The sequence below is a fragment of the Rhinoraja longicauda genome, unplaced genomic scaffold (assembly GCF_053455715.1).
Source record: "Rhinoraja longicauda isolate Sanriku21f unplaced genomic scaffold, sRhiLon1.1 Scf000424, whole genome shotgun sequence".
In the NCBI taxonomy this organism is placed as follows: Eukaryota; Metazoa; Chordata; class Chondrichthyes; order Rajiformes; family Arhynchobatidae; genus Rhinoraja; species Rhinoraja longicauda.
In genome coordinates this window covers 3,708-26,185 of record NW_027601641.1, presented here as the reverse complement: position 1 = coordinate 26,185, position 22,478 = coordinate 3,708, and the positions used below count along the sequence as shown (strand labels likewise).

Sequence of the window (22,478 nt, the reverse complement as noted above, 5' to 3'; positions counted from 1 at the left end):
ATGTGGTTTTTAAAAAAATTTAATGTTAATAGAACTCTGTTGACTTTCATTTTAGCCAGGAGCAGCAAATCTTCCAACTTCAGTGTAAAATTCAAGAAAATGAATTACGAGCACAAAAAACATTTTTGGAGCAATATGAACCTACGCTCATGCTGAAAACACAGGTAAACTCTGAACCCAATGTTACTCATGCAATGTAAGGTTGAGTATGTGTAGCTCTTTAGGTCCACTTCTACCCAACTCTGTGAAGCAACTCATCTTGGATGCGTGGAGGACAGAGAATGAAATCAGATGTTTAGTAGTATGTAAGCTGCACAATATTACAGTTATGAGTTGTTCTGACTCCATTCAAAAGTTGGATATAAAATGCAACCATTCGTAACATGTGCTTTTTGTGCATGCATTCAAACTGAAGTTTCTGTACCCGAGTACAAAAATGATATCACAAGATTGCTTAGTGTTAATATTTGCTCATTGACTTGGAATGTTATCTCTGGTCCTCTCTCCACACATACAATGTTAGTTCAATAGTTCGAACATTTTCTGGTTTTTGTTTTACGAAACTGTTGTTTCCTACATTGCCCTTAAAAACCAACTTATTAGATGTAGGATGACTCGGAGGGTTCCAGAGGGTACCGAGTTACAGGCATTCCCTTGTCCCTGGTTCATTGTAATCCTGCTGAAAATATGTTTTTTGATGAGTTCCAATTAGGCATCTGCTCAAAACACAGCTTTAGCCCACAGTGGTTACGTATAACTAATCCACTCATGATTGACTAAAGGCTCACACCGTGAAAATGTAGATCACTACATCTGCCCATTAAATTATTTTAAATCAAAATGCTTCATTTTCCTGGGTACCAATTCATTTATAAACTACAATGCAGTTTGTCAACCTTGCCTCAGCAGTAACAATCTTTCTTTCTTCTCAATCTCCATTCAAGATGCTTGGGTCCATAACCAGTTGGAATTGCAGGGAGGAACTGGGGATGGGAAGATATCACCTTTTCAAAGAAAAAATTACAGAATCCCATGTTGTGATTGAAGATAATCACAACAAAACAAGATGATTGATTAAGTTTTTTTAAGTAACCAAAAAGGTTGACAAGGGCAAGGGCATCGATGTAGTCTCCATGAACATCAGCAAGGCCTTTGACAAGGTTCCACATGGTAGACTGCTCTAGAAGTTAGATCGCTTGGGATCTATGGAGAATTATTTAACAAGATATGGATTTGGCTTCATGATAGAAAGCAGAGGGTAGTGGGGTGAGGTTGTTTTTTTTGACCGGCGTTCTTTGACCAGTGGTGTATATCATTGTATTGCTGCTTCTCATCTGCAGTATATCAACGATTTGGATGAGACTGTGGAAGGCATGATTAGTAAGTTTATAGATAACACTAAAATAGGCGGCATTGCTGACAGCGAATGTGGTTATCAAGAACTCCAGTAGGATCTTGATCAGTTGTTCAAGTTGGCTGAGGAATAGCTAATGAAGTTTAAATCAGATCAGTGTGAGGTGTTGTATTTGGGGAAGTGAAACATGAACAGGACCTTCACATTAGTGGCAGCTTCACTTGTTGGAGACTCTCAATATCAGGGTTTGAAGAACTAATAAAGAGAATGTCCAAAAGTTTGAAAGTAAAGTTTTTCTACAGATAAATTTTGAAGTATGTCTGAATGAATGTCTCCAGAAAAATACACATTGTAGTGGGTCTGGACGCAGCAGGAATCAGGCAAGACGCCAAGTAAGGATTAACAGTAACTTTAATGCAGCATCAGAACATCCACTCTCTTCAGTTTCCCGCACGAGTAAATTCTAGCCCCTTCAGGCAAACCCCGTAGCTCCAGACCCCTCCCCAGCCCTGTCCACTCAGTGCCGAGGCAGATGACCCAGGGAGTGGCTTAATCCCCGGGCACCGCCACAACATAAATTACTTTGTGCTGCAATTGTACCCCTTTTTCCAATTATGATGCCCGAGGCATTCAGATTTGTATCAAACAAGATAGGGTGTAATGAAAAAGAATTGAGATAACAGAACTCATACATTTCTTGTAAAAAGTGAAATATTGTTCTTCAACAGCATCAGTCTTCATGTGAGAATATGAGACACATGCGGTTTACAGAAATATCCAAAGTGGTTGACTGTGGGAACAAAGATCTCCAGCAAAGGTTGTCTGCAGCTGAACTTGAAATTCTACATCTTAAAGGAACTCTCAAGAAAAACACACAAAAATACATGGATGAAACAAAGAAAATCGAAGAGAAGGTACATGAGTTGATTGTATTTATTTATCTGAGTTGATTGAATAGTATGAAAACCAAAGCTTTTCACGGAAACCTTGATTATAACTAACCTAAACCTAAAGAGTCGACCAATGATTTATAGAACCATTACCATTAAACAAAAACAGTAAAAAGTGCAAATGAGCCTTCATATTCTTCTGAGATTTTAGTACTATAAAAAACTATGCCAAATGTAAACCATTTATGATTTTGGGTATTTAACTCTCAAAATCTAATTGCATTCTTATTGTTTATTAAGGACAAGATATCTTATCACTAGATTTGAGAATGAATAGTTGAAGCTTCCTGTTATGCGCATTGTACATTTTATTGAGAAATTGGAGTTTTACTCAACAGGATTTATAGGAGTGAGGAGAAGACAGTCAAATCAATCAGAGAGCAATAGAGGAGGAACATTCCTAGCCTGAGCTGGAGGATAAGGCACAGATAGTAGAGTGTGACTGGAATGGCATTGGGGGAAAAACTGCAGCAATGAATGTGAAGGTGTACAAGGTTCTCATGGCCATGATTTTCCATGGAATTGTGCTGCTCCATCACCACCTCCATTTTGGAACAGGACAGCAGAGTGGTGCGGCTAGGAAGCACAGCTAGAGGAACTATTGCCTTACAGCTCCAGCAACCCAGGTTCAATCCTGACCTTTGGACGTGCCAGTGTATGGTTTCCATGTTTCCATAGGTTTAATCTGGGTGCACGACCATCTTTCCCGCATCCAAAGTGTGGTTTGACAGATTAATTGGCAATTGTAAATTGCCCTTGCTGTGTGGATGGGAATGAAAGAAGAAAATAAGATTAGTGCAGGATGACTGTAAATGATTGGTTGGATGGTTGGAGGGCAGGAAATATACTTGGACTATCTCCGACATCTCCCTACCGTTTCTGAACCTCACCATCTCCATCACAGGAGACAGACTAGTGACTGACATCTACTATAAACCCACTGACTCGCACAGCTATCTGGACTACACTTCTTCCCACCCTGTCCCCTGCAAAAAGTCTATCCCCTACTCCCAATTCCTCTGTCTACGCCGCATCTGCGCCCGGGATGAGGTGTTTCACACCAGGGCATCAGAGATGTCCTCATTCTTCAGGAAACGGGGCTTACCCTCTTCCATTATAGATGAGGCTCTCACTAAGGCCTCTTCTATATTCCGCAGCTCCACTCTTGCTCCCCCTCCCCCCATTCGTAATGACAGAATCCCCCTTGTTCTCACCTTCCATCCCATCAGCCAGCGTATCCAACAAATCATCCTCCAACATTTCCATCACCTCCAACGGGACCCCACTACTGGCCACATCTTCTCATCCCCTCCCCTTTCTGCGTTCCGCAGAGACCGTTCCCTCCGTAACTCCCTGGTCCACTCATCCCTTCTTACCCAAACCACCCCAACCCCGGGCACTTTCCCCTGCAACCGCACGAGATGCAATACCTGTCCCTTTACCTCTCCCCTCAACTCCATCCAAGGACCCAAACAGTCTTTCCAGGTGAGACAGAGGCTCACCTGCACCTCCTCCAACCTCATCTATTGTATCCGCTGCTCTAGATGTCAACTTCTTTACATCGCCGAAACCAAATGCAGGCTCGGCGATCGTTTCGCTCAACACCTGCGCTCAGTCCGCCTTAACCAACCTGATCTCCCGGTGGCTGAGCACTTCAACTCCCCCTCCCACTCCCAGTCTGACCTTTCTGTCATGGGCCTCCTCCAGTGCCATAGTGAGGCCCACCAGATATTGGAGGAACAGCACCTCAGATTTCGCTTGGGCAGCTTGCAGCCCAGCGGTATGAACATTGACTTCTCCAACTTTAGATAGTTCCTCTGTCCCTCTCTTCCCCTCCCCCTTCCCAGATCTGCCTCTATCTTCCTGTCTCCACCTATATCCTTCCTTTGTCCCGCCCCCCTGACATCAGTCTGAAGACGGGTCTCGCCCCGAAACGTCACCCATTCCTTCTCTCCTGAGATGCTGCCTGACCTGCTGAGTTACTCCAGCATTTTGTGATACCTTCAGTTTGGATGGTTAGTGTGCACTCGAATGGTGTGATGGTGTTTCCTTGCTGCACAATTCCCTCAGATATCTGTAGCAGTTGCACAAAAATATTAACTCGGGTATGTCCGTGAGGTAATATTTCACCGTCGTTCTCAATAGTTGAAAGGAAATTTAGTACCTGATTTTAATAGCATAGAATACCAATCTGCATCAAGATAGCCTACAGCTGAGCTGCAAGCAAAGGAAAATTCCTGAAAGTTTGCTACAGTCTTCTGCTACTCAGGCAATGAATCTTCGGCTTTTTTAGAAGTTAAAGTTCAGACATGTCCGTGCCGCTTTGTACTTTACATCATTATTAACTCTGCTTACACAACTTCACAACTGCACTCAACGAACACAAAAGATTTTGTAACAGCAACCTGGGAACGACCATCTGGTGTTGAGCCTTATCATTTGCAATAATCTTCAGGCAGAACTGATGAGTGAGTGTTTTATAGATTGTACATCTCAGACTTTTCCTGAGGTCTTCAAAATCACTCAAATCAGCAAATTCAGTTCTGCAGATTTTCCTTATGATATAAAGAACTCAGAGAGCTGGAAACAGGAATTCCAGCAAAAACGATTCAGAATTTTATACTCCTCTTCCCAGTCAAGTTCCAGTAGAGCTTAGACACTAATCTACCTGAAAACGTGGAAAATGTTTCATATACATCCCGTCTGTAAATTTCAGGTTCAATTTATCCCATGACTACTTCATTAGTCTACTCTCAAACATCAAAGAAATGTTTGAATATGTGATTGACCACACTATACATACTGACTAATGGTTTGCTCACCAGTAGTCAATTTGAATGTGGCACTGAAAGTTCGATGAACCCCAAAGAGAGATTTTCCATTCACTGAAGCAATGTCTAGTGCAAAGAAAGAATGCTTGTAGCTGTTGGAAATCAAACATCTCACCTCCATGAAATTGCTGCTGGAGCCGTTCAAAAAATTGCACAAGCCTAATTTCTAGATACTTCATCATTGATCTTCCTTTCATTATAAGAAAGGGGCTGAACAATGATTTTGCATGTTCCATGGGTGTATTTGTAATTGCTCAAAATGAAGCAGCCCACATTACATTCACGAAGACTAAAGCAAAACTTTGACATGCGTAGACATAGTGGAAAATAACTTAACCAGCAAAGATAACTAACCAAACCGCCATTATTATCTTGGAGGTCACCATTGATCCGAAAGTTAACTAGGCCAGCCTTGCAAATAACATAATGTGATACTTTGGTGGGCATTTTGCCTTCTACTTCTGTAATGCCTGCAAGGAACAACACATCAAGAGCATGAAGGAAAGTGTTTGCCTGGATGGTTTGTTTGTCATTTCATCCTCTAAAAACTCACTCTCTCTGGCACTGATTAAATGTATTAATCAATGCTACAGTTATTCCACAAGAATCTGTAAGATCACCTCCACCCAGGAGGAGCAGCAAGACACCACAATTTCCAAATTATTCAACAAGTAATAGAGCATCATTTAGAAACAAGAAACTGCAGATGCTGGAATAATTCAGTGGATCAGGCATCAGAGCAGACAATAGGCAATGTTTCGGGTTGGGACCCTTCTTCAGACTCATACCATCCTGACTTTGAGATACATCATTATTGCTGGGTCAAGATTTATAGAATATCCTGCCGCCCAATACTTTGGGAGCACATTCACGTGGATTATATAAATGTTTCAGATGAGTAAAAGAGGCAACTAGAGCTGGGTAACAAAGGCTGGCCTTGCTGAAATCTGTAAATGAATAAAGAAGAATACTTTTGCTAGTTTGGCATGCAAGTACTTTAATGATTGAAAGAGAATTTGTGAAATCATCAACACATTTTGAGTGCTGTAAGCACATAAAAATATGGAGAATAATACATATGGAAGATTTTACATTATTCACAGCAAAATGAATAAGCATTGAAATTAAGTTCCTTCTGCACTCACTGCTGAAAGTGCCATAGATATTTCCAATCCTGATGTAATGTTAGAGAATTGCACGTCAAATTCTCAAATGCTGCAGTCTTGTTATGCCTTGATCAAATATGTGAAGACTCAAAAACAAGTAAAATGTAAAAGAGAAAAGTAAAAGTAAAATCTAAACTGTATGGGGTAAGTATACAGAGGTAATAGCAGACGATGACGCGAGAGTATGAATAGAATTATGCCTTTTCAGTCCTCTAATACTACTAATACACTTGATACCCCATTATATTTCCATGAATTTCCATGAAAATTCAATTGAAATGCAGTTGAATATATGAATTTCCATAAGCTATAAGGTGAAATCGACAACAATGATTAACATCATGACATTCAGATCATTAAAGCTCATTTATTCTCCTCCCTTTCACTCTCTAGGTAATGCATATCAATGGCTGAGGTAGCTGAAGGCCATTATCACCAATCCATGTTTTACTGAAAAGTCTGCTTTCTCATTAATCATTATTTACAATGTTTCAGATGAAAGCACGAGAGAAATATATCAGCGGTCTGAAAAAGAAGCTGCAAAAGGAATCAGAGCAAAGCTATGAGCGACAACAGCGGATAGAAACCTTGGAGAACTATCTTGCAGACCTGCCCACCTTGGATGACTTTCAGATCCAGAGTCAGCAGGTAATAAAACATGGCATCATTGTTGGCACACTTTCAGTTTTTAGTTAAACAACTGTTTAACACAAATGACCACTAAATGACTTTTAGCAAATGTATCAGACTTGATTAGCACAGGTGTCAGAGGTTATGGGGGGAAGGCAGGAGAATGGGGTTAGGAGGGAGAGATACATCAGCCATGATTGAATCGCGGAGTAGACGATGGGTCGAATGGCCTAATTCTACTCCTATCCCTTATGACGTTATTAAACAGCTTATTAGATGAAGAATATTACTTTCCTAGGGGGATATATATCAAATTCTCCAATTAGGACCTGGCCTTCCGACCTCCCCAAGCATCTTCCCAGGATTGTTGACATGTCATACTCCTGCAAACCCTGGGATCTTCTCTCTGCCAGGATGAATGCTTCCCCACATACTTCTTCCTCTTCTTCTTCATGACCATGAGCACAAACCCCTACAGCTATCCTATCCACGATTCTGAATCTATCCATCTATCCTGTCACCTACCTATAAATTCTCTAACAGGTCTCCTTACCTGCTTTAAGGCTGTGCCCCCACAACCTGATTGGGAGCCTATTGGTAAAGATGGCTAAAACTAGCTCAAAATGTTTCTTGTTATCTTCCACTGCCCCTCACCAAGTGAAAATGTTAGATTGGTGTTGCATTTTGGCAAATCAAGCCAGGGTAAGACTTCCACGGTGAATAGTATGGCTTTGAGGAGTGTTGTAGAACAGAGAGATCTGCATGGCGCACAACGTAAAGTGCACAGTTCCCTGAGAGTGGCATGATAGGTGGACAGGGTAATGAAGAAGACATTTTGCACGCTGGCTTTAATCACTCAAGGCATTGTGTATAAAGATTGGAATGTTGTGAATGCAAACAAAACATTGGTGAGGCTGCACTTAGAGTATTATGTTCAGCTTTGGTCACCTTATCAGAGGAAAAGTGTCATTAAACTGGAAATAATGCAGAAAAGATTCAGGAGAATGTTGCCAGGACTCAAGGGACTGAGTTATAGGGAACGTTTGGGCAGGGGGGGAACTTATTCCTTGGAATGTTGTAGACTGAGTGATGACCTCAAAGAGGTGTATAAAATCATGAGGTGCGTACACAGGGTGAATCCACAGTTTCTTTACGCAGGGTTGGAGAATCAAGAAATTACAGGTGAAATTGGAAAGATTAAGGCGAAATGGGAAAGATTTAATACAAACCTAAAGGGCAACCTTTTCAAGCAGAGGATGGTATTCAAATGGATAACAGAGGAAGTGGTTGAGGCATGTACATTAACTGCATTTAAAAGGCATTTGGACAGGTACTTTTAATAGGACAGATTTGGAGGGAAATGGATCAGACCTGTGCAAATGGGACTAACTTAGATGGGCATCTTGGTCAGCATGGACGAGTCAGGCCGAAGGGTCTGATTCCATGCTTTGACTATGACTCCATGAGAAGTTGTCTGAATAATTCAGTGTTTATGGAACTTAATGTTTTCATTATTATTGTATATTATTTTTATGATTTTTTTTTAAGACATGGAATATGAAATGTTTAAAACATATGGCCAATAAACAATGATTTTAGAAAAATCTGCACATTGAGGTAAATGATTCAGCTGAACCATATTGTTTACAGCATTTGTTTTTGGAACATTTAAAAATCTATTAAACAATAAAAATATGTTGTAGATAGATAAATTTACATTTTACTTGATGATGCCAATGTATTGCAAAGCTTCTGCAACTGTTCATTGACCCAGGTTTAACACACAAGAGTCTCGAATCCCTTCCCAATGGCCCATTATAAATAAAGTTGATTTTTAATTTTCACTGACAATAATCTGACAGAGCACTTTCCCACTTGTTAATTTTTTTTATTTTTAGCAAAATGAAATTCAGATGGTTGAAGCCCTCTGCCAGATTACTGATGTGTGCATGACTGCACTAATTAGGAGAATGACTTGTTCACTCTGCCTCTCATGCCTGTCCCGTTAATTGATCATTAAATCGCGGGCAATCTCAACTCTGCATTCCAGTCTACCAGCGATAAACTTTCACCTGCTTTCTTTTCAAACATCTGTATATTTCTGACTGAAAGATATCCAAAGACTTTGCTTCCACTGCCTTTTGAGGTGGGAAATTCCAAAAGGAGAACACATTTTACATCATCTGCTTTACATAGGCTACTGCTGATTTCTAAGCAATGATCACCACTTTGTATATTCATTCATATGCACCCTGTCAACAGCTTTCAGGATGGTTTATGTTTCCACAAAGTCACCTCTCACTTATCTAAACCAGTGCATACAAATCTAGCCTGATCAATCACTCATCGTGAGACAACCCATCCAGTTCAGGTATTAGTTTAATCCACAATTTCCAAATGGCTAACAACCTTCCTTAAAGAAAATAAATGGCACTCTTCAGTATTCACAATTGGTCAATATAACTGAAAAGTAAACTCCCTACTTTTGCACTCAATTCTCCTAGCCTTAGTAACATTCTGTTTTAACTACTTGCTGTATTCAAATTATTAATTATTGATTAGTAAAATTTTGTGAATCATGCATCAGGACAGTCCAGTCCATCTGTTACACATAGAACCTAAAACAGTACAGTGTAGCAGCAAGGCCTTTGGTCCTCCATGTCTGTGCCAACTATTATACCAATCTAAACGAATCCTATCTGCTGGCATGTTGTCAGTATTCCTCCATTTTCTATGTTGGTCTCAATGTCTCTTACACATTACTGACATTTCTGCTTCTAATACTCCCCCTGGCATCCTGTGTCAGGAACCTTCCACTTTCTGTGTAAAATCAACTTGCCTGGTGCATCTCTTTTAAACTTGCCCCCCCCTTCCCCCCACCCCACTTCACTTGCACCTATACCCTCCAGTATTTGACCTTTCCACCCTGGAAAAGGACTTTGACTATCTGTGCATCATAATTTTATACACCTTCATCAAATTTGATACCCTTTCATAAAACCATGCTGAATTTTCCTGATTATCTTGAATTTTTCTCCTACACTTCTATGTCTAGTAATAACATTTTCCCAAGACCAATGTTAAAGTAACTGATTCTGTAAACTTCAGCTTTCTGTCTCAGTCATACAGCATGGAAACAGGCCCTTTGGCCCAACTTGCTCATGCCAACCAAGACGCCCAACCCTTACTAGTCCTACCTGCCCATGTTTGTCCCATATCCCTCTAAACCTTTCCTATCCATAAGCCTGTCCAAATATCTTTTGAATGTTGTTATAGTATCTGCTTCAACTACCTCCTCTGGCAGTTTGTTCCATGTACCCACAGCCCTCGTGGGGAAAAAGATGCCCGTCAGGTTCCTATTAAATCTTTCCCCTCCCATCTCTCCCCGCCTTTTGGAATTAAACAGTTATATTGTCTATTTTCTCATGTCATTGGAACCTTTCCCAAATCTAGTAAGTTTTGGAAAATCATAACCAACACATCCGCTGGCTCGTTAGCAACTTATTTTAAGACTACGATGAAGTCTGTCAGGCCCTCGTGAGTTATCTGCCCACATTGCAAACAACTGGAATTTTATCAGTTTCCACATTCCTTCCAATTTTCAGTTTGTAACTATTTCTAGGACATTACTTGTATCCTCTAGAGTAAAAATAGATGGAAAATATCAATTTAATTCATTTTTTTCCATTATTATTCATGTTCTATAGAAACAGTGCTTACATTATTTAGATTTTTTTAAAAGAAAAATGCCAAGAAACTGATTGATTTTAGTGTTAAGCTAGCTTTCTCATACACTCTAGTTTTCTCTGGATCTTTCAACCATTCATGATTGTTTTTACATTCCTTTCAATCTCCCAATATGCTTCCATCTATGCACAATGTTATGCTTTTATACTTTAAGTTTGATACTACCTTTATTTTTAATTTTAACCAAATGTTGATGTTAGTTCCTCCCTTTAGAATGGATCTTTCTCACTGAAATATACTTTTCTCTGTATTCTGAAAGATATCCTTGAATATCGGTCCCTTCATCTCACCTGACTGATCTATTAATCTAATTTGCCAGTTTTCTTCAGCTCGCAATGCTTTTATGCCCTCACAGTTGTCCTTATCTAAATTTAAAATACTGCTCTTGGACTCATTCTTTTCTCTCTCAAACTGAATGTAACATTCAATCATGTCATGATCACTGCAACACAGAGGTGCTTTCATGATGAGATAAACAATTAATCTAATTGTGCAATACTAGGCGTTATATCCCACTCTCCTGACAACTCCAAAACACGCTGTTTTATTAAACATCCAGAATACATTCCATGAATCTCTCAACTGACTAGTTTTACCCAATTGATTTTTGGATCTATATGTAGCTTAAATTTTTTTTTAAATAAAAAAACTACTGATGATGGAAATCAAACTGGAAACATTTAGCAAGTCAGGCAGCATCGGAGAAAAGAGAAGCAATTCAGATTGTCAGTTACTAATTGCAGCAATTTTTTTTTTCTCAAATATCTGTGGGTATAAATTCTTTATTCTTTGTCTTAGTTTAGTTTTTGTTTTTCACATGTGCTGAGGTACAGATAAAAGCTTTTTTGTTACATGCTATCCAGTCAGCGGAATGATTATACATGATATTAATCAAGCCACAGTGTACAGATAAAGAATAAGAGAAAAACGTAGACACAAAATGCTGGAGTAACTTAGCGGGACAGGCAGCATCTCTGGAGAGAAGGAATGAGTGACTTTTCGGGTCAAGACCCTTCTTCAGACCTTCAGAATAATGTTTGATGCAAGATAAAGTCCAGTAAAGACCGATTAAAGATAGTCTGAAGGTCTCCAATTAGGTAGATGCCAGCTCAGGACTGTTCTCTAATGGTTCAGTTGCCTGGGAAGAAGCTGTCCATTTAATCTGGCGTATGAGTTTTCGCATTTCTGACCACTTGCCTGATGGGAGAATGGAGAAGAGGGAGCGACTAGGATGCGACTCATCCTTGATAATGCTGGCCTTGGAAGCGAGGCTGGTTTGCGTGATGGTCTGGGCTGCATTCGCATGGATGGAGCTGTTCCCAAACCATGCTGTGATGACCCTGATCAAATGCTTTCTACGGTGCATTTTGCTCCGCATTTCTTATCGCATGGTTACTGTTTGGGGGGCTTCATAGCACTTTCACCATTGCCTATTTTCTTTTACTATTATAATCTCTACCTAAACTGTTCCTGGTTTCCTGCATTTGGGTCACTTGATCCGCCTGCAGAAGTTGGCAGAACGTGTCTACCCAGAGTCACAGTGCGGTTTCCCAGCTGGAAGGTCAACAGTAGACATGGTCTTCTCCCTTCGCCAGCTCCAGGAGAAGTGCAGAGAACAGCGGATGCCCCTGTATATGGCTTTCATTGACCTCACCAAGGCGTTTGACTTTGTCAGCAGAGATGGCCTATTCAAGGCTCTCCCAAAGATCGGCTGCCCACCAAAACTGCAGAGCATGATAGAATCCTTCCACATCAACACAAAGGGGACAGTGCAGTTCAATGGCAGTTTCTCGGAGCCCTTCGACATCCGCAGTGGCGTCAAACAAGGCGGCGTCCTCACTCCCATTGTGCATAGATGGAAGCATATTGGGAGACTGAAAGGAATATAAAAACAATCATTAATTAGTGGAGCTTCTCCCTCGTCTTTTCCTGATATGAATGCCAAGCACCCTTCAACATTCAGATGCAATCTAAATACTCCTGCCGCTTAGTCATTAATATCTTTATATCACTGTTCGTGACTCGGTTTGTACGTTTTGTTTCAAAGGATATGTGCATTCGGGGCTTTGTCCTTTTATTATTTTTGTATCCTGAATACTGAGTTGTTCTTAGATTTCTACAATTAGCTCCCATTTTTGGCAGGTTGTCCACACCATTTCAAATTAAATCAATCAGAATTTTAGGGAGAATTAGATCTAATGTTCCTTTGTTTTTAATTATTCAAGATTTAAAATTAAGAGTCATTTGAAAGGAAAGATTTGTGATGATTATTATTAAATGAAAATAAATGTTATTTGTGATTTTGCAGCTATTATTGCCATCATTATCATATACTGTAAAGAACATTTGCAATTATTTTCCCAGCCCTCAGAGAAATTCCTCTTTTGAAACTAGAACTAATAGAAACTACATTATGTACAAATTGAACCACTGACGTGAAATAGGATCTTTATTACCAATTATTATATTTGTATTACTCACACACATGCGCATACAATATATTTCAACAAGCATTTGTTTATGCAGAAAAATGCTGAAGCATTAAGGTACATTAAAAAGTTAAGAATTTAAAGCCTTTGGCACTGGGCCCAGGAATTAATATTTTTCACGTGGACGGCTGTGGATGGACAAACAGGATGATCAATTTAGGTTGGAATACAGGTGTAAAACTTTCGATAAGTTAACTAGGATAGGGCATGGGATGTTATCGAGGAGAGCACTCGAAGAGTCAGGTCTGTGGTGATAGTCAGTGGCAGGGATGGAGCTAATTTGCAGAGGCAGATGGTGTAGGTTTGGATTGTTGAAGGAGGGTCTGATGATTATCTATTTGAATTGAGAGAGGCTGTTGCACATTGTCAGCCGGCAGAAGGATCAGGATTTGTGAGTATATCACGGGGAAACAGGTGGGCATCATGGATACTGCTGGTTCAGAGAGGGCTTCAGTCAAGGTAAGGAAGGGGTAAACTGGAGATGGGCAGGGGTTTAGTATTGGGGTAGGGTGGTGATGACTGTGGAATAATTTAATAAAGGAGAAGTGATAGTATTGAATGTCAGGCAAAGTTTTGACACAAAACATCACCTGTGCATTCCCTCCACAGATGCGGTCTGACCTGCTGAGTTCCTCCAGCATTTATGTATTTTATTTTATAAGACTATTGAATAGTTGGTCTTTAATCCAGTGGGGAAGTAGCGTTTTTTTGATGCAAGAGGTAATACCCCTCAACATGGCACATTGGCATGCTGTACAATGTTTTCAATTGTTGTCAGAAGAAATATTACTGACTGAAATGCTCCCTTTGTGAACACTCCAGCTGACAACCCTGGAAGAAAAGAATGAACAGTTTCACAGCGCCTTCAAAGATTTCGAGAAAAAGCTGGGAGAAAAACGAGTCCTTTGCAGAGAAAAGGAGGTACTTCTGGAGAATCTGAAGAAAAGGGAGAAGGAGTTGGTTGCTACTGTACAAAGGTAATAATTTATCAGGAATCAATTTTATGTCTTTATGTACATTAAGATGTCCTTGAATTGCAGAGACGTGAACACAAAACCTTTGTAGATATTCCTGTGACATACTGAGGGAGTGAGTGCTGCACTGTCAAAGGTGCCGTCCTTCACATCAGATATTAAATTGTTCTCGTTGTTTTCTGAAATGAATGTAAAAGTTTCTGTGACACTATTTTGAAGGCAGCCATTGGATTTATCCCTGCTTTCATGGCCAACACTCACTTCCACATTTGAGAGCACAAAATTAATATTGCAACACATGCATGGGAATTGATAAAAAGATAAAATGTTAAGACTTTCAATTGTTCTTTTAAAAGGAAATTATCTGAGAGATTAATACCCTGTGCAACAGGCTGAGAAGTTGTAAAGCATTAGCTTTGGTGCCGTCTACCATTAAAGTCTACACTTCAGATATCGCTGCATTACATTTTCAGCATGTTCAGCAACAAACATATTTTATAAGATCTCGAAGTTCTCACAAATTTATTAGTTATTGAAGATTACTCGGGGAAGATTGCGGCAGAGTACAGCTTTGTTTTGGAGAATAAATCATTGATAATATTGACTTCTCGGCCCAGATCTTGCAGCCCATGCAAACCATATGTTCAGCCAATCAAACAACAGTTCAGCCCAGAGTTCCATGCATGCAGACATCTGAATTTTGCACATTTAAACTCTGAAATTTGGGAGATGGCCTTGGTGGGCAATTGCCCTGCTGGGATCACAATTTGTGATGGACCCACACAGGTTTTGGGGAGCAGAATCAATTAATCTGCTTCACTCCCAGACGGCATGGGGATTCATGGCCCAGGACAATTTCCTCATTTTGCTGGGATTCTCCAGCTTATCAATTTAATTGAGATTTGGAGAATTTTAAAAAAGAGGCAAAGGGAGAATAACTTTTTAAAAATAGCATAGATTTACTTAAATGTTTTTAGTTTAATTAATTAAAATTTACAATATTTTTAAAGTTCATGATTTAAAAGCTAAAATTTAAAGACAGCTTTGCATGTTGTCAGAGATGTTTAGAAAAGCCCAATTGTTGCTCAGACTAAAAGGCTGGCATTTGGGATGCAGGTAGCCTGCAAGTTTGCTCTTTTGCCGCTGAACAAAATAAGTGCCAGGGTAGGGCTATCATAAATGGTCGAAATTTAATAATAATAATATATTCCTTTATTTATCCCACACTGGGGAAATTTGCAGTGTTACAGCAGTAAAGTGGATAGCAAGAGACATTCATTATAAATAAAAATAAAGATAAGGATAATTGTCATCATTTACTGTGTTTTTTCTTTACTGTTACTGTTGACTGGTCTGCTGGGAGTAGCGCTGGTTGTACAGTCTCACAGCAGCAGGAAGGAAGGACCTCTGATATCTCTCCTTCACACACTTGGTGTGAAGGAGTCTGTCACTGAAGGAACTACTCAGTGCAGTGACAGTGTCCTGCATGGGGTGGGAGTCGTTGTACAACAGCGATGTTACCTTTGCCATCATCTTCCTCTCTCCCACCGCCTGTACTGAGTCGAGGGGACAACCCAGGACAGAGCTGGCCTTCCTGATCAACTTGTCAAGTCTCTTCCCCTCCGCTGCTGAGATACTGCTGCTCCAGCGAGACCACTCCATAGAAAATGGCTGATGCCACCACAGTGATGTAGAAGGTCCTTAGGAGTGCCCCCTGCACTCCAAAGGACCTGAGTCTCCTCAGCAGCTAAAGTCTGCTCTGGCCCTTTTTGTACAGTGCATTGATATTTTCGGCCCAGTCAAGTTTATTGTTAAGGTAAACACCCAGGTACTTAAAAGGTACTTATTTGCGAACCTCTTCCCAAATTTCAGGGAAATTATGCCTAATTAATTTGGAGACCACCAATTTATGTGGCTATCCTTTGTTGATTTGTAGAAAATAGATAATAGATAATAGACAATAGGTGCAGGAGTAGGCCATTCGGCCCTTCAAGCCAGCACGGCCATTCACCGTGATCATGGGGAAATATTCAGTGGGTCACAAAGGAACCTTGGCGAAAGAAACAAATGTAATGTTTCAAATCAATGCCCTGCAACCAAAGAAGAATCATTACCTTTTGTCTTTCCTCCACAGAATTTGGTTGAACTGTTGAGAAAGGATTCTTAGTTTTGGTTTTTGTTTTTGTTCATTTCCGATGTGCAGCATCTGCAACATTTTCTTTTTGCTATTTTTCCAACCAGCCTACAGCAGAAAGTAGAGAAGTGCCTGGAAGACGGAGTCCGGCTGCCCATGCTGGACGTGAAGCAGCTCCAGATTGATAATGACTACCTCAGGGAAAAGTGTGAGCATGCCAGCAAGGTTAGTTTTGGTGTTCTGCCGACTCAGTGCCAATCTTGACGGAAACATTGATTCTCTGAACTACAAACAAACAAACCATTTGGTCACGTTGACCAGTTATGTTTTGGGCAAAATCCCGGTTCCTGCAAACATTGAGGAAAAATAGCCCAGTTCAAAAGGCTCCTTCTGTGTTGGGGATCTGTCTGGCCTTGATATTTCTGGGGAATGGAGTAGAGTGGTGGGGGGTGTGGGGGGGGGGGGGGGAGGGGGGGATACCCGAGTACAGGTTTCCCAGTGATCCTGCTGCAGATAGAAATTTTAGCTCCATACACCAGATGGCTCAGGGTTGATTTATTAGCGTGTCTGGAAAGATTTGGCAAGAGGGGCAGCAGATGCAGGCCATTGCAGCAAATCAGACTGGGTGATCTTGGAGTGCCAGGTAGTTAGTTGGTGTAAGACGGGAATAGCTTCAGATAGACAGAAAGATCCAATCGAGGGTTAATTTACAGAAAGGGTTTTAGCAAGGGACAGTTCATATAGACTTTTACCCAATGACTATATCCAATGCCCTCAGCCTTAGTACCTGCAGTGAACCAAATTGGCTGAAGACTAACCTTTGTAGCGGTGAGGATATCATAAGGAATCCTTGATATATCATCTATACTACATTTCTGCTGAGCATAGTTGTGATTGTTTCAGGCTTTGACTTTGGCACTCGCATAGATGACCTGACAGCACTGAGAATGATGGATGATGTTCCGTGAATCTTTTCCACCTGCCGATGATTCACCATGATATAAAACTATACGTGGCATAGGTGTGGGATCATTCCCCTCTATCTCTCGCATGCAGTATTATTTTGTTGTTTAGCACATGTATAATTCTGTGCTGAACCTTAATCAGGGTGACAACTCATGTTTAGGTTTATCCATTCCCGGTCTTTTACCCATCTATACACATTCAATCATGGTGATCCCTTAGCATGTGAGTATTAATAGAGTGAGAGATATCTTGGGCTGTGATGTTGTTGATCGTGGTGGTATACATTTCTGATAATGCACAGCATCTCATGGAAGCCCAGTGTTAAGCTACCAGATCTGTTTTGATACTATCCCATTTAACCAGATTGTAACCTCAACAATACAATGAAGGGCATCTTCAGACTTTATTTCCATTAACACTGGGCAATGTCAGTGCCATTAACACTGGGCAATGTCAGTGCTATTAACACTGTAATTGACATGATTTTGTGAGAAATAGATTGGCAATTATTGCGACCGATTGGGTTCACTGACACCCAAGTCTATCAGGTCACTGAGTGAAGGTGCTACAAAGACATTGAAGTTTCAAGTTTCAAACACAGGGCATATGCTGAAGCCATGACGGCCTCTTTCTATTCAACATGGAGGAACACAGATTCACCAGCTGAGGGAGGATGTTGGGTGGTAATCAGGAGGAGGTTTGAGCCTGTGATGGGGTTGGCAGTGTCTGTAAGCTCTGACTATGGGAAGATCGGTGCTCACCTGGACAACTGGCTACTTCTCCCAATCTAGGCACCAGTTTCATGACGTTTGTAAGGAAGACCTGGTTGGGAGTAACTTGCCTGTGCTGATGCTGCTCCATTTAATGCAACTGAAGTGGCTTGCCATGAATAATTTCTCAGAAACTTGTGCTAATTTTTCTACATGTTCCTCCTCGATGTCTCCATCAGCAAAAAAGTATTTTCTCTTCATGAACCATCTCAATTGCTCCCAACGTCTTGATGCAGATGATACTAAGCTGGGGGGTAGTGTGAATTGTGAGGAAGATGCAATAAGGCTGCAGGGTGACTTGGACAGGTTGTGTGAGTGGGCGGATACATGGCAGATGCAGTTTAATGTAGATAAGTGAGAGGTTATTCACTTTGGAAGTAAGAATAGAAAGGAAGATTATTATCTGAATGGTGTCAAGTTAGGAGGAGGGGGAGTTCAACGAGATCTGGGTGTCCTAGTGCATCAGTCAATGAAAGGAAGCATGCAGGTACAGCAGGCAGTGAAGAAAGCCAATGGAATGTTGGCCTTCGTAACAAGAGGAGTTGAGTATAGGAGCAAAGAGGTCCTTCTACAGTTGTACCGGGCCCTGGTGAGACCGCACCTGGAGTACTGTGTGCAGTTTTGGTCTCCGAATTTGAGGAAGGATATTCTTGCTATGGAGGGCGTGCAGCGTAGGTTCACTAGGTTAATTCCCGGAATGGCGGGACTGTCGTATGTTGAAAGGCTGGAGCGATTGGGCTTGTATACACTGGAATTTAGAAGGATGAGGGGGGATCTTATTGAAACATATAAGATAATTAGGGGATTGGACACATTAGAGGCAGGAAACATGTTCCCAATGTTGGGGGAGTCCAGAACAAGGGGCCACAGTTTAAGAATAAGGTGTAGGCCATTTAGAACGGAGATGAGGAAGAACTTTTTCAGTCAGAGAGTGGTGAAGGTGTGGAATTCTCTGCCTCAGAAGGCAGTGGAGGCCAGATCGTTGGATGCTTTCAAGAGAGAGCTGGATAGAGCTCTTAAGGATAGCGGAGTGAGGGGGTATGGGGAGAAGGCAGGAATGGGGTACTGATTGAGAGTGATCAGCCATGATCGCATTGAATGGCGGTGCTGGCTCGAAGGGCTGAATGGCCTACTCCTGCACCTATTGTCTATTGTCTATTGTCAAAACACCCTCAAATTTCTCATTTCCAATTGGTCCAATGCTAGCTTCAGTAATTTCTATTCACAATTTATACTTGCATTCTTGTGATCATTCAGGTGCATGCACCCCACTCTCCTTAAGGCTGATATATTCTTCCAAAGGCCCGGTGATCAGAAGCTTCTCAGAACTGCAGAGGGCAGTCTAACCATGGGTTTTTATAGATATAGCAAAATTTATAGTCCTTTCAATTTAAAGACCACTACTCTTTTTGAACTTGAGGAAGTACACTGATGTATTCTTTTTAAATCCAAGATGAATTACTTGACATGTGTTTATATTGAAATCCAATAACCATTGCCTGGTTTGTTTGTATTTATATGCTACGATTACATGTCAATCTTTCTGTCATCAGTAAATTCAGTCATGTGATTTGTTGCACCATCATCTAAACCATTTATAAGTGGAATGAAATAGTTGAGGCTCTACAGATTTTAGTGGGATCTCAATGTCACATTCTAATATTTAGAGCACGCACTCTCTGGCCCTTGCCACATAGCTAGGAAATTTGCCTTCCATATCAAGAGCTTTAACTAACAGCCTCCCAAGATGGATTTTATCAAATACCTCTAGGATCTTAAAAATTAGATCATTAGAAATTCCTCTTTCCACTCCCTCAATTATTTCCATTAATTGTGATCTAAACCCTTCAAAATCCACTTGGCTCCTCATGAGCAAGTGAAAATTGAGGTACTTTAATCAATGTATAGACTCCAATAATTTCTTGAAGATAGACGTTTGGAAAATTGCGGTCAGGGAACCAGTGTCATTTTCACCTACTTGTTTTAACATTCTGGAGCGGAGATGATCTTGTCTATGGGCTTTAGTACTTTTATTTTAAACATCACTATTTTAGTTATGTTAGTCCTCACCCCTCTTCAGCTGCTTGATTCACAAAATCCTCCGAAATTTGGTCCACGGCCCTTAAAATCTTTAAATGACAGGCTACCTTGAACAGAGTTAACTGCCTCTGTTAAACACAAAGTGAGAGCTTTTAGAATGGATTAGGTTTCACATTTTGGAATTTATTGGCCTGAAAATACTATCTTTCATCTTGAAATGCCTCTATAGTTCAAACTTTCAAGTTTGCTCACACCCATCTTCCAGTTTCAGATCCCTTTCATTCTCTGCTCGCTTACGTCTGTGCATGTCTGATTTCCTTCTCTTATTTGCTTGTCCTTCTTTCAGTCCCTTCGGTCTCACTCTTAACTCTAATTCCTATGTGCATCTATCTGTGTGCTTGTTACTCTGCCCCAATCTACCCATATGGTGTATTTCCCCAAGTTCTTCAATTCCTCCTCACCATCTTATTTGTGAATCCCTGAAGCAGGAAGAAATGTTAATGTGGAATATAATAAGATAAATTTCTCTGAAAGCAATATTTTTTTCATCTGTTTATTTTAAACATGTCTGTTCCTTTGAAATAGATATTTGAATAACAAGTGAGGGCTGTAGATTAGTCACTATATTCCTGATCCATGTCGGGTATTCGTTTAGACTGTTCCTGGAGTGTCTTATCTAGCGCATGCATGCTATCGAGAGGCAGTCAGACAGGGAGTATTCTGATGGAATGTACAGGCCTTGTCTTTGGTCTACAGCCTCGTGGTTAATAAAGCACATTATGAAGTTAAACTACTTGTCGTGATTCACACAACTTCATACAAGGGCAAACAATAAAATTTGCTCATGGTGAAAATACCAGACTTGAGGCAGTGTTGTCATGTCATAAGTGATAGGTGCATAACTAGGCTATCCGGCCCATCAAGTCTACTCTGCCTTCAAACATGGCTGATCTATCTCTCCATCCTAGCCCCATTCTCCTGCACTCTCCCCATAACCCCTGACATCTGGACTAATCAAGATTCTATCTATCTTTGCCTTTAAAATATGGATAATCATCGCAGACAGAGTTTTTTTTGTCAACCTAGAGTCAGTACGCTGGTACAAAATTTAAGTATTGGATCTATTTCCTTTGTCTGCAGGTGATTGACAATCACGAACAACAACTAGAAAAGTATAACCTAGAAAAACAGGTAATTATACAGGTTTTTATACTCTGTAATTATACTCTGTTGGAGCTATGAGTAACTGACAAAAAGGACACGAGGGGCTAAAAACCATGATTACCTCTAAACACCATTTACACCAGGTGTCGCTGCAGATAAACTCTGGTCCAAATGGCCAATGGGCCAGGTCTGGTTGATCCCTTTTACGTTTTGAGGGAATGGACATCTCTTGTCCCAAGGACAGTTTTAGCACAGCTGCTCTGCATCACTCTAGACAAATGAATCGTGTGCAGGTGATGCCAAAACAAATTCAATGCCTTTCAATGTGAGCACTTACAGGTGGTTAGGACAGAAATAAACATGGAACACCCAGGAAGTTTTTGATTTATGTGATGTGTAGAGGTACCGATTAGGTTCAGCAATCAAGTTAGTGATTAAAGTACTCAGCATGGCTCAGAAAATCTTTGCACCATTGTGACAAATCTGAGACCACTGCACATCATAATCAAAATGCTTAAAAATGCCTGTGGAAGAAATTTAGTTTGTGCTGCAGTGTTATTGTGACAGATGTTCCCTAACTGCTGTGATATATTTTAAGGCTCTTGAGGAAAGGTTGACAGAAGAAAAGTTTGCCTCACAGATGTTTAGGAAAGAGCTTGGAGAGACACAAAGGAATTTGCAGCTGTTGAAGGACCTCATGGAAGATGTGAGTGAATCTATTGCCGTATGTATCTATGTGTTTTTTATGGGATGGAATTTCTAAATTCGGTCAATTACAAATGCAACCATAATAAGAACACAGAAAGTTATTTCAGTTTTAAGATAAAGCTGATTCTTGAACTAAAGAGATGTGCAGTTCTTAATTTCCATGGAACTGGCCATCCTGAGAAATGCCAGGTGTTTAATTGGTTAACCGCATGGTTTTTGTTAGAACTGTTTTACTGAAGCATCAAATCTAGAAGATACATTTTTGATTAATTTTTCTGTTTAAGTTTTTAAACTGGACTTCCAGGGAAGCAAACTCCTTGAAGATACAGTGTAATAATGTATTCCACATTATTCAATGATATCAGACCAAAACAAGAATAGTTTAACACACAAAGTGCTGAATAAGGGGGGTCTCGACCTGAAACTGAAGAAGGGTCTCGACCCGAAACGTCACGCATTCCTTCTCTCCTGAGATGCAGCCTAACCCGCTGAGTTACTCCAGCATTTTGTGCCTATCTTCGGTTTAAACCAGCATCATGTTCCTTCCTACACGTC

The 22,478-nt window shown here is 40.5% G+C and overlaps 1 protein-coding gene across 1 annotated transcript; it reads left to right on the top strand.

Moving 5' to 3' along the window:
* Window positions 1-21,939, top strand: LOC144590953 (centrosomal protein of 85 kDa-like; the record flags this gene model as incomplete). Its single annotated transcript, XM_078395323.1, has 8 exons — window positions 1-5; window positions 56-164; window positions 2,083-2,268; window positions 6,797-6,949; window positions 13,990-14,144; window positions 16,383-16,500; window positions 21,192-21,242; window positions 21,814-21,939. Coding segments are annotated over exons 1-8 (903 nt in total), but the record flags the coding sequence as incomplete, so codon positions are not given.
* Window positions 21,940-22,478: the final 539 nt, after the last annotated feature.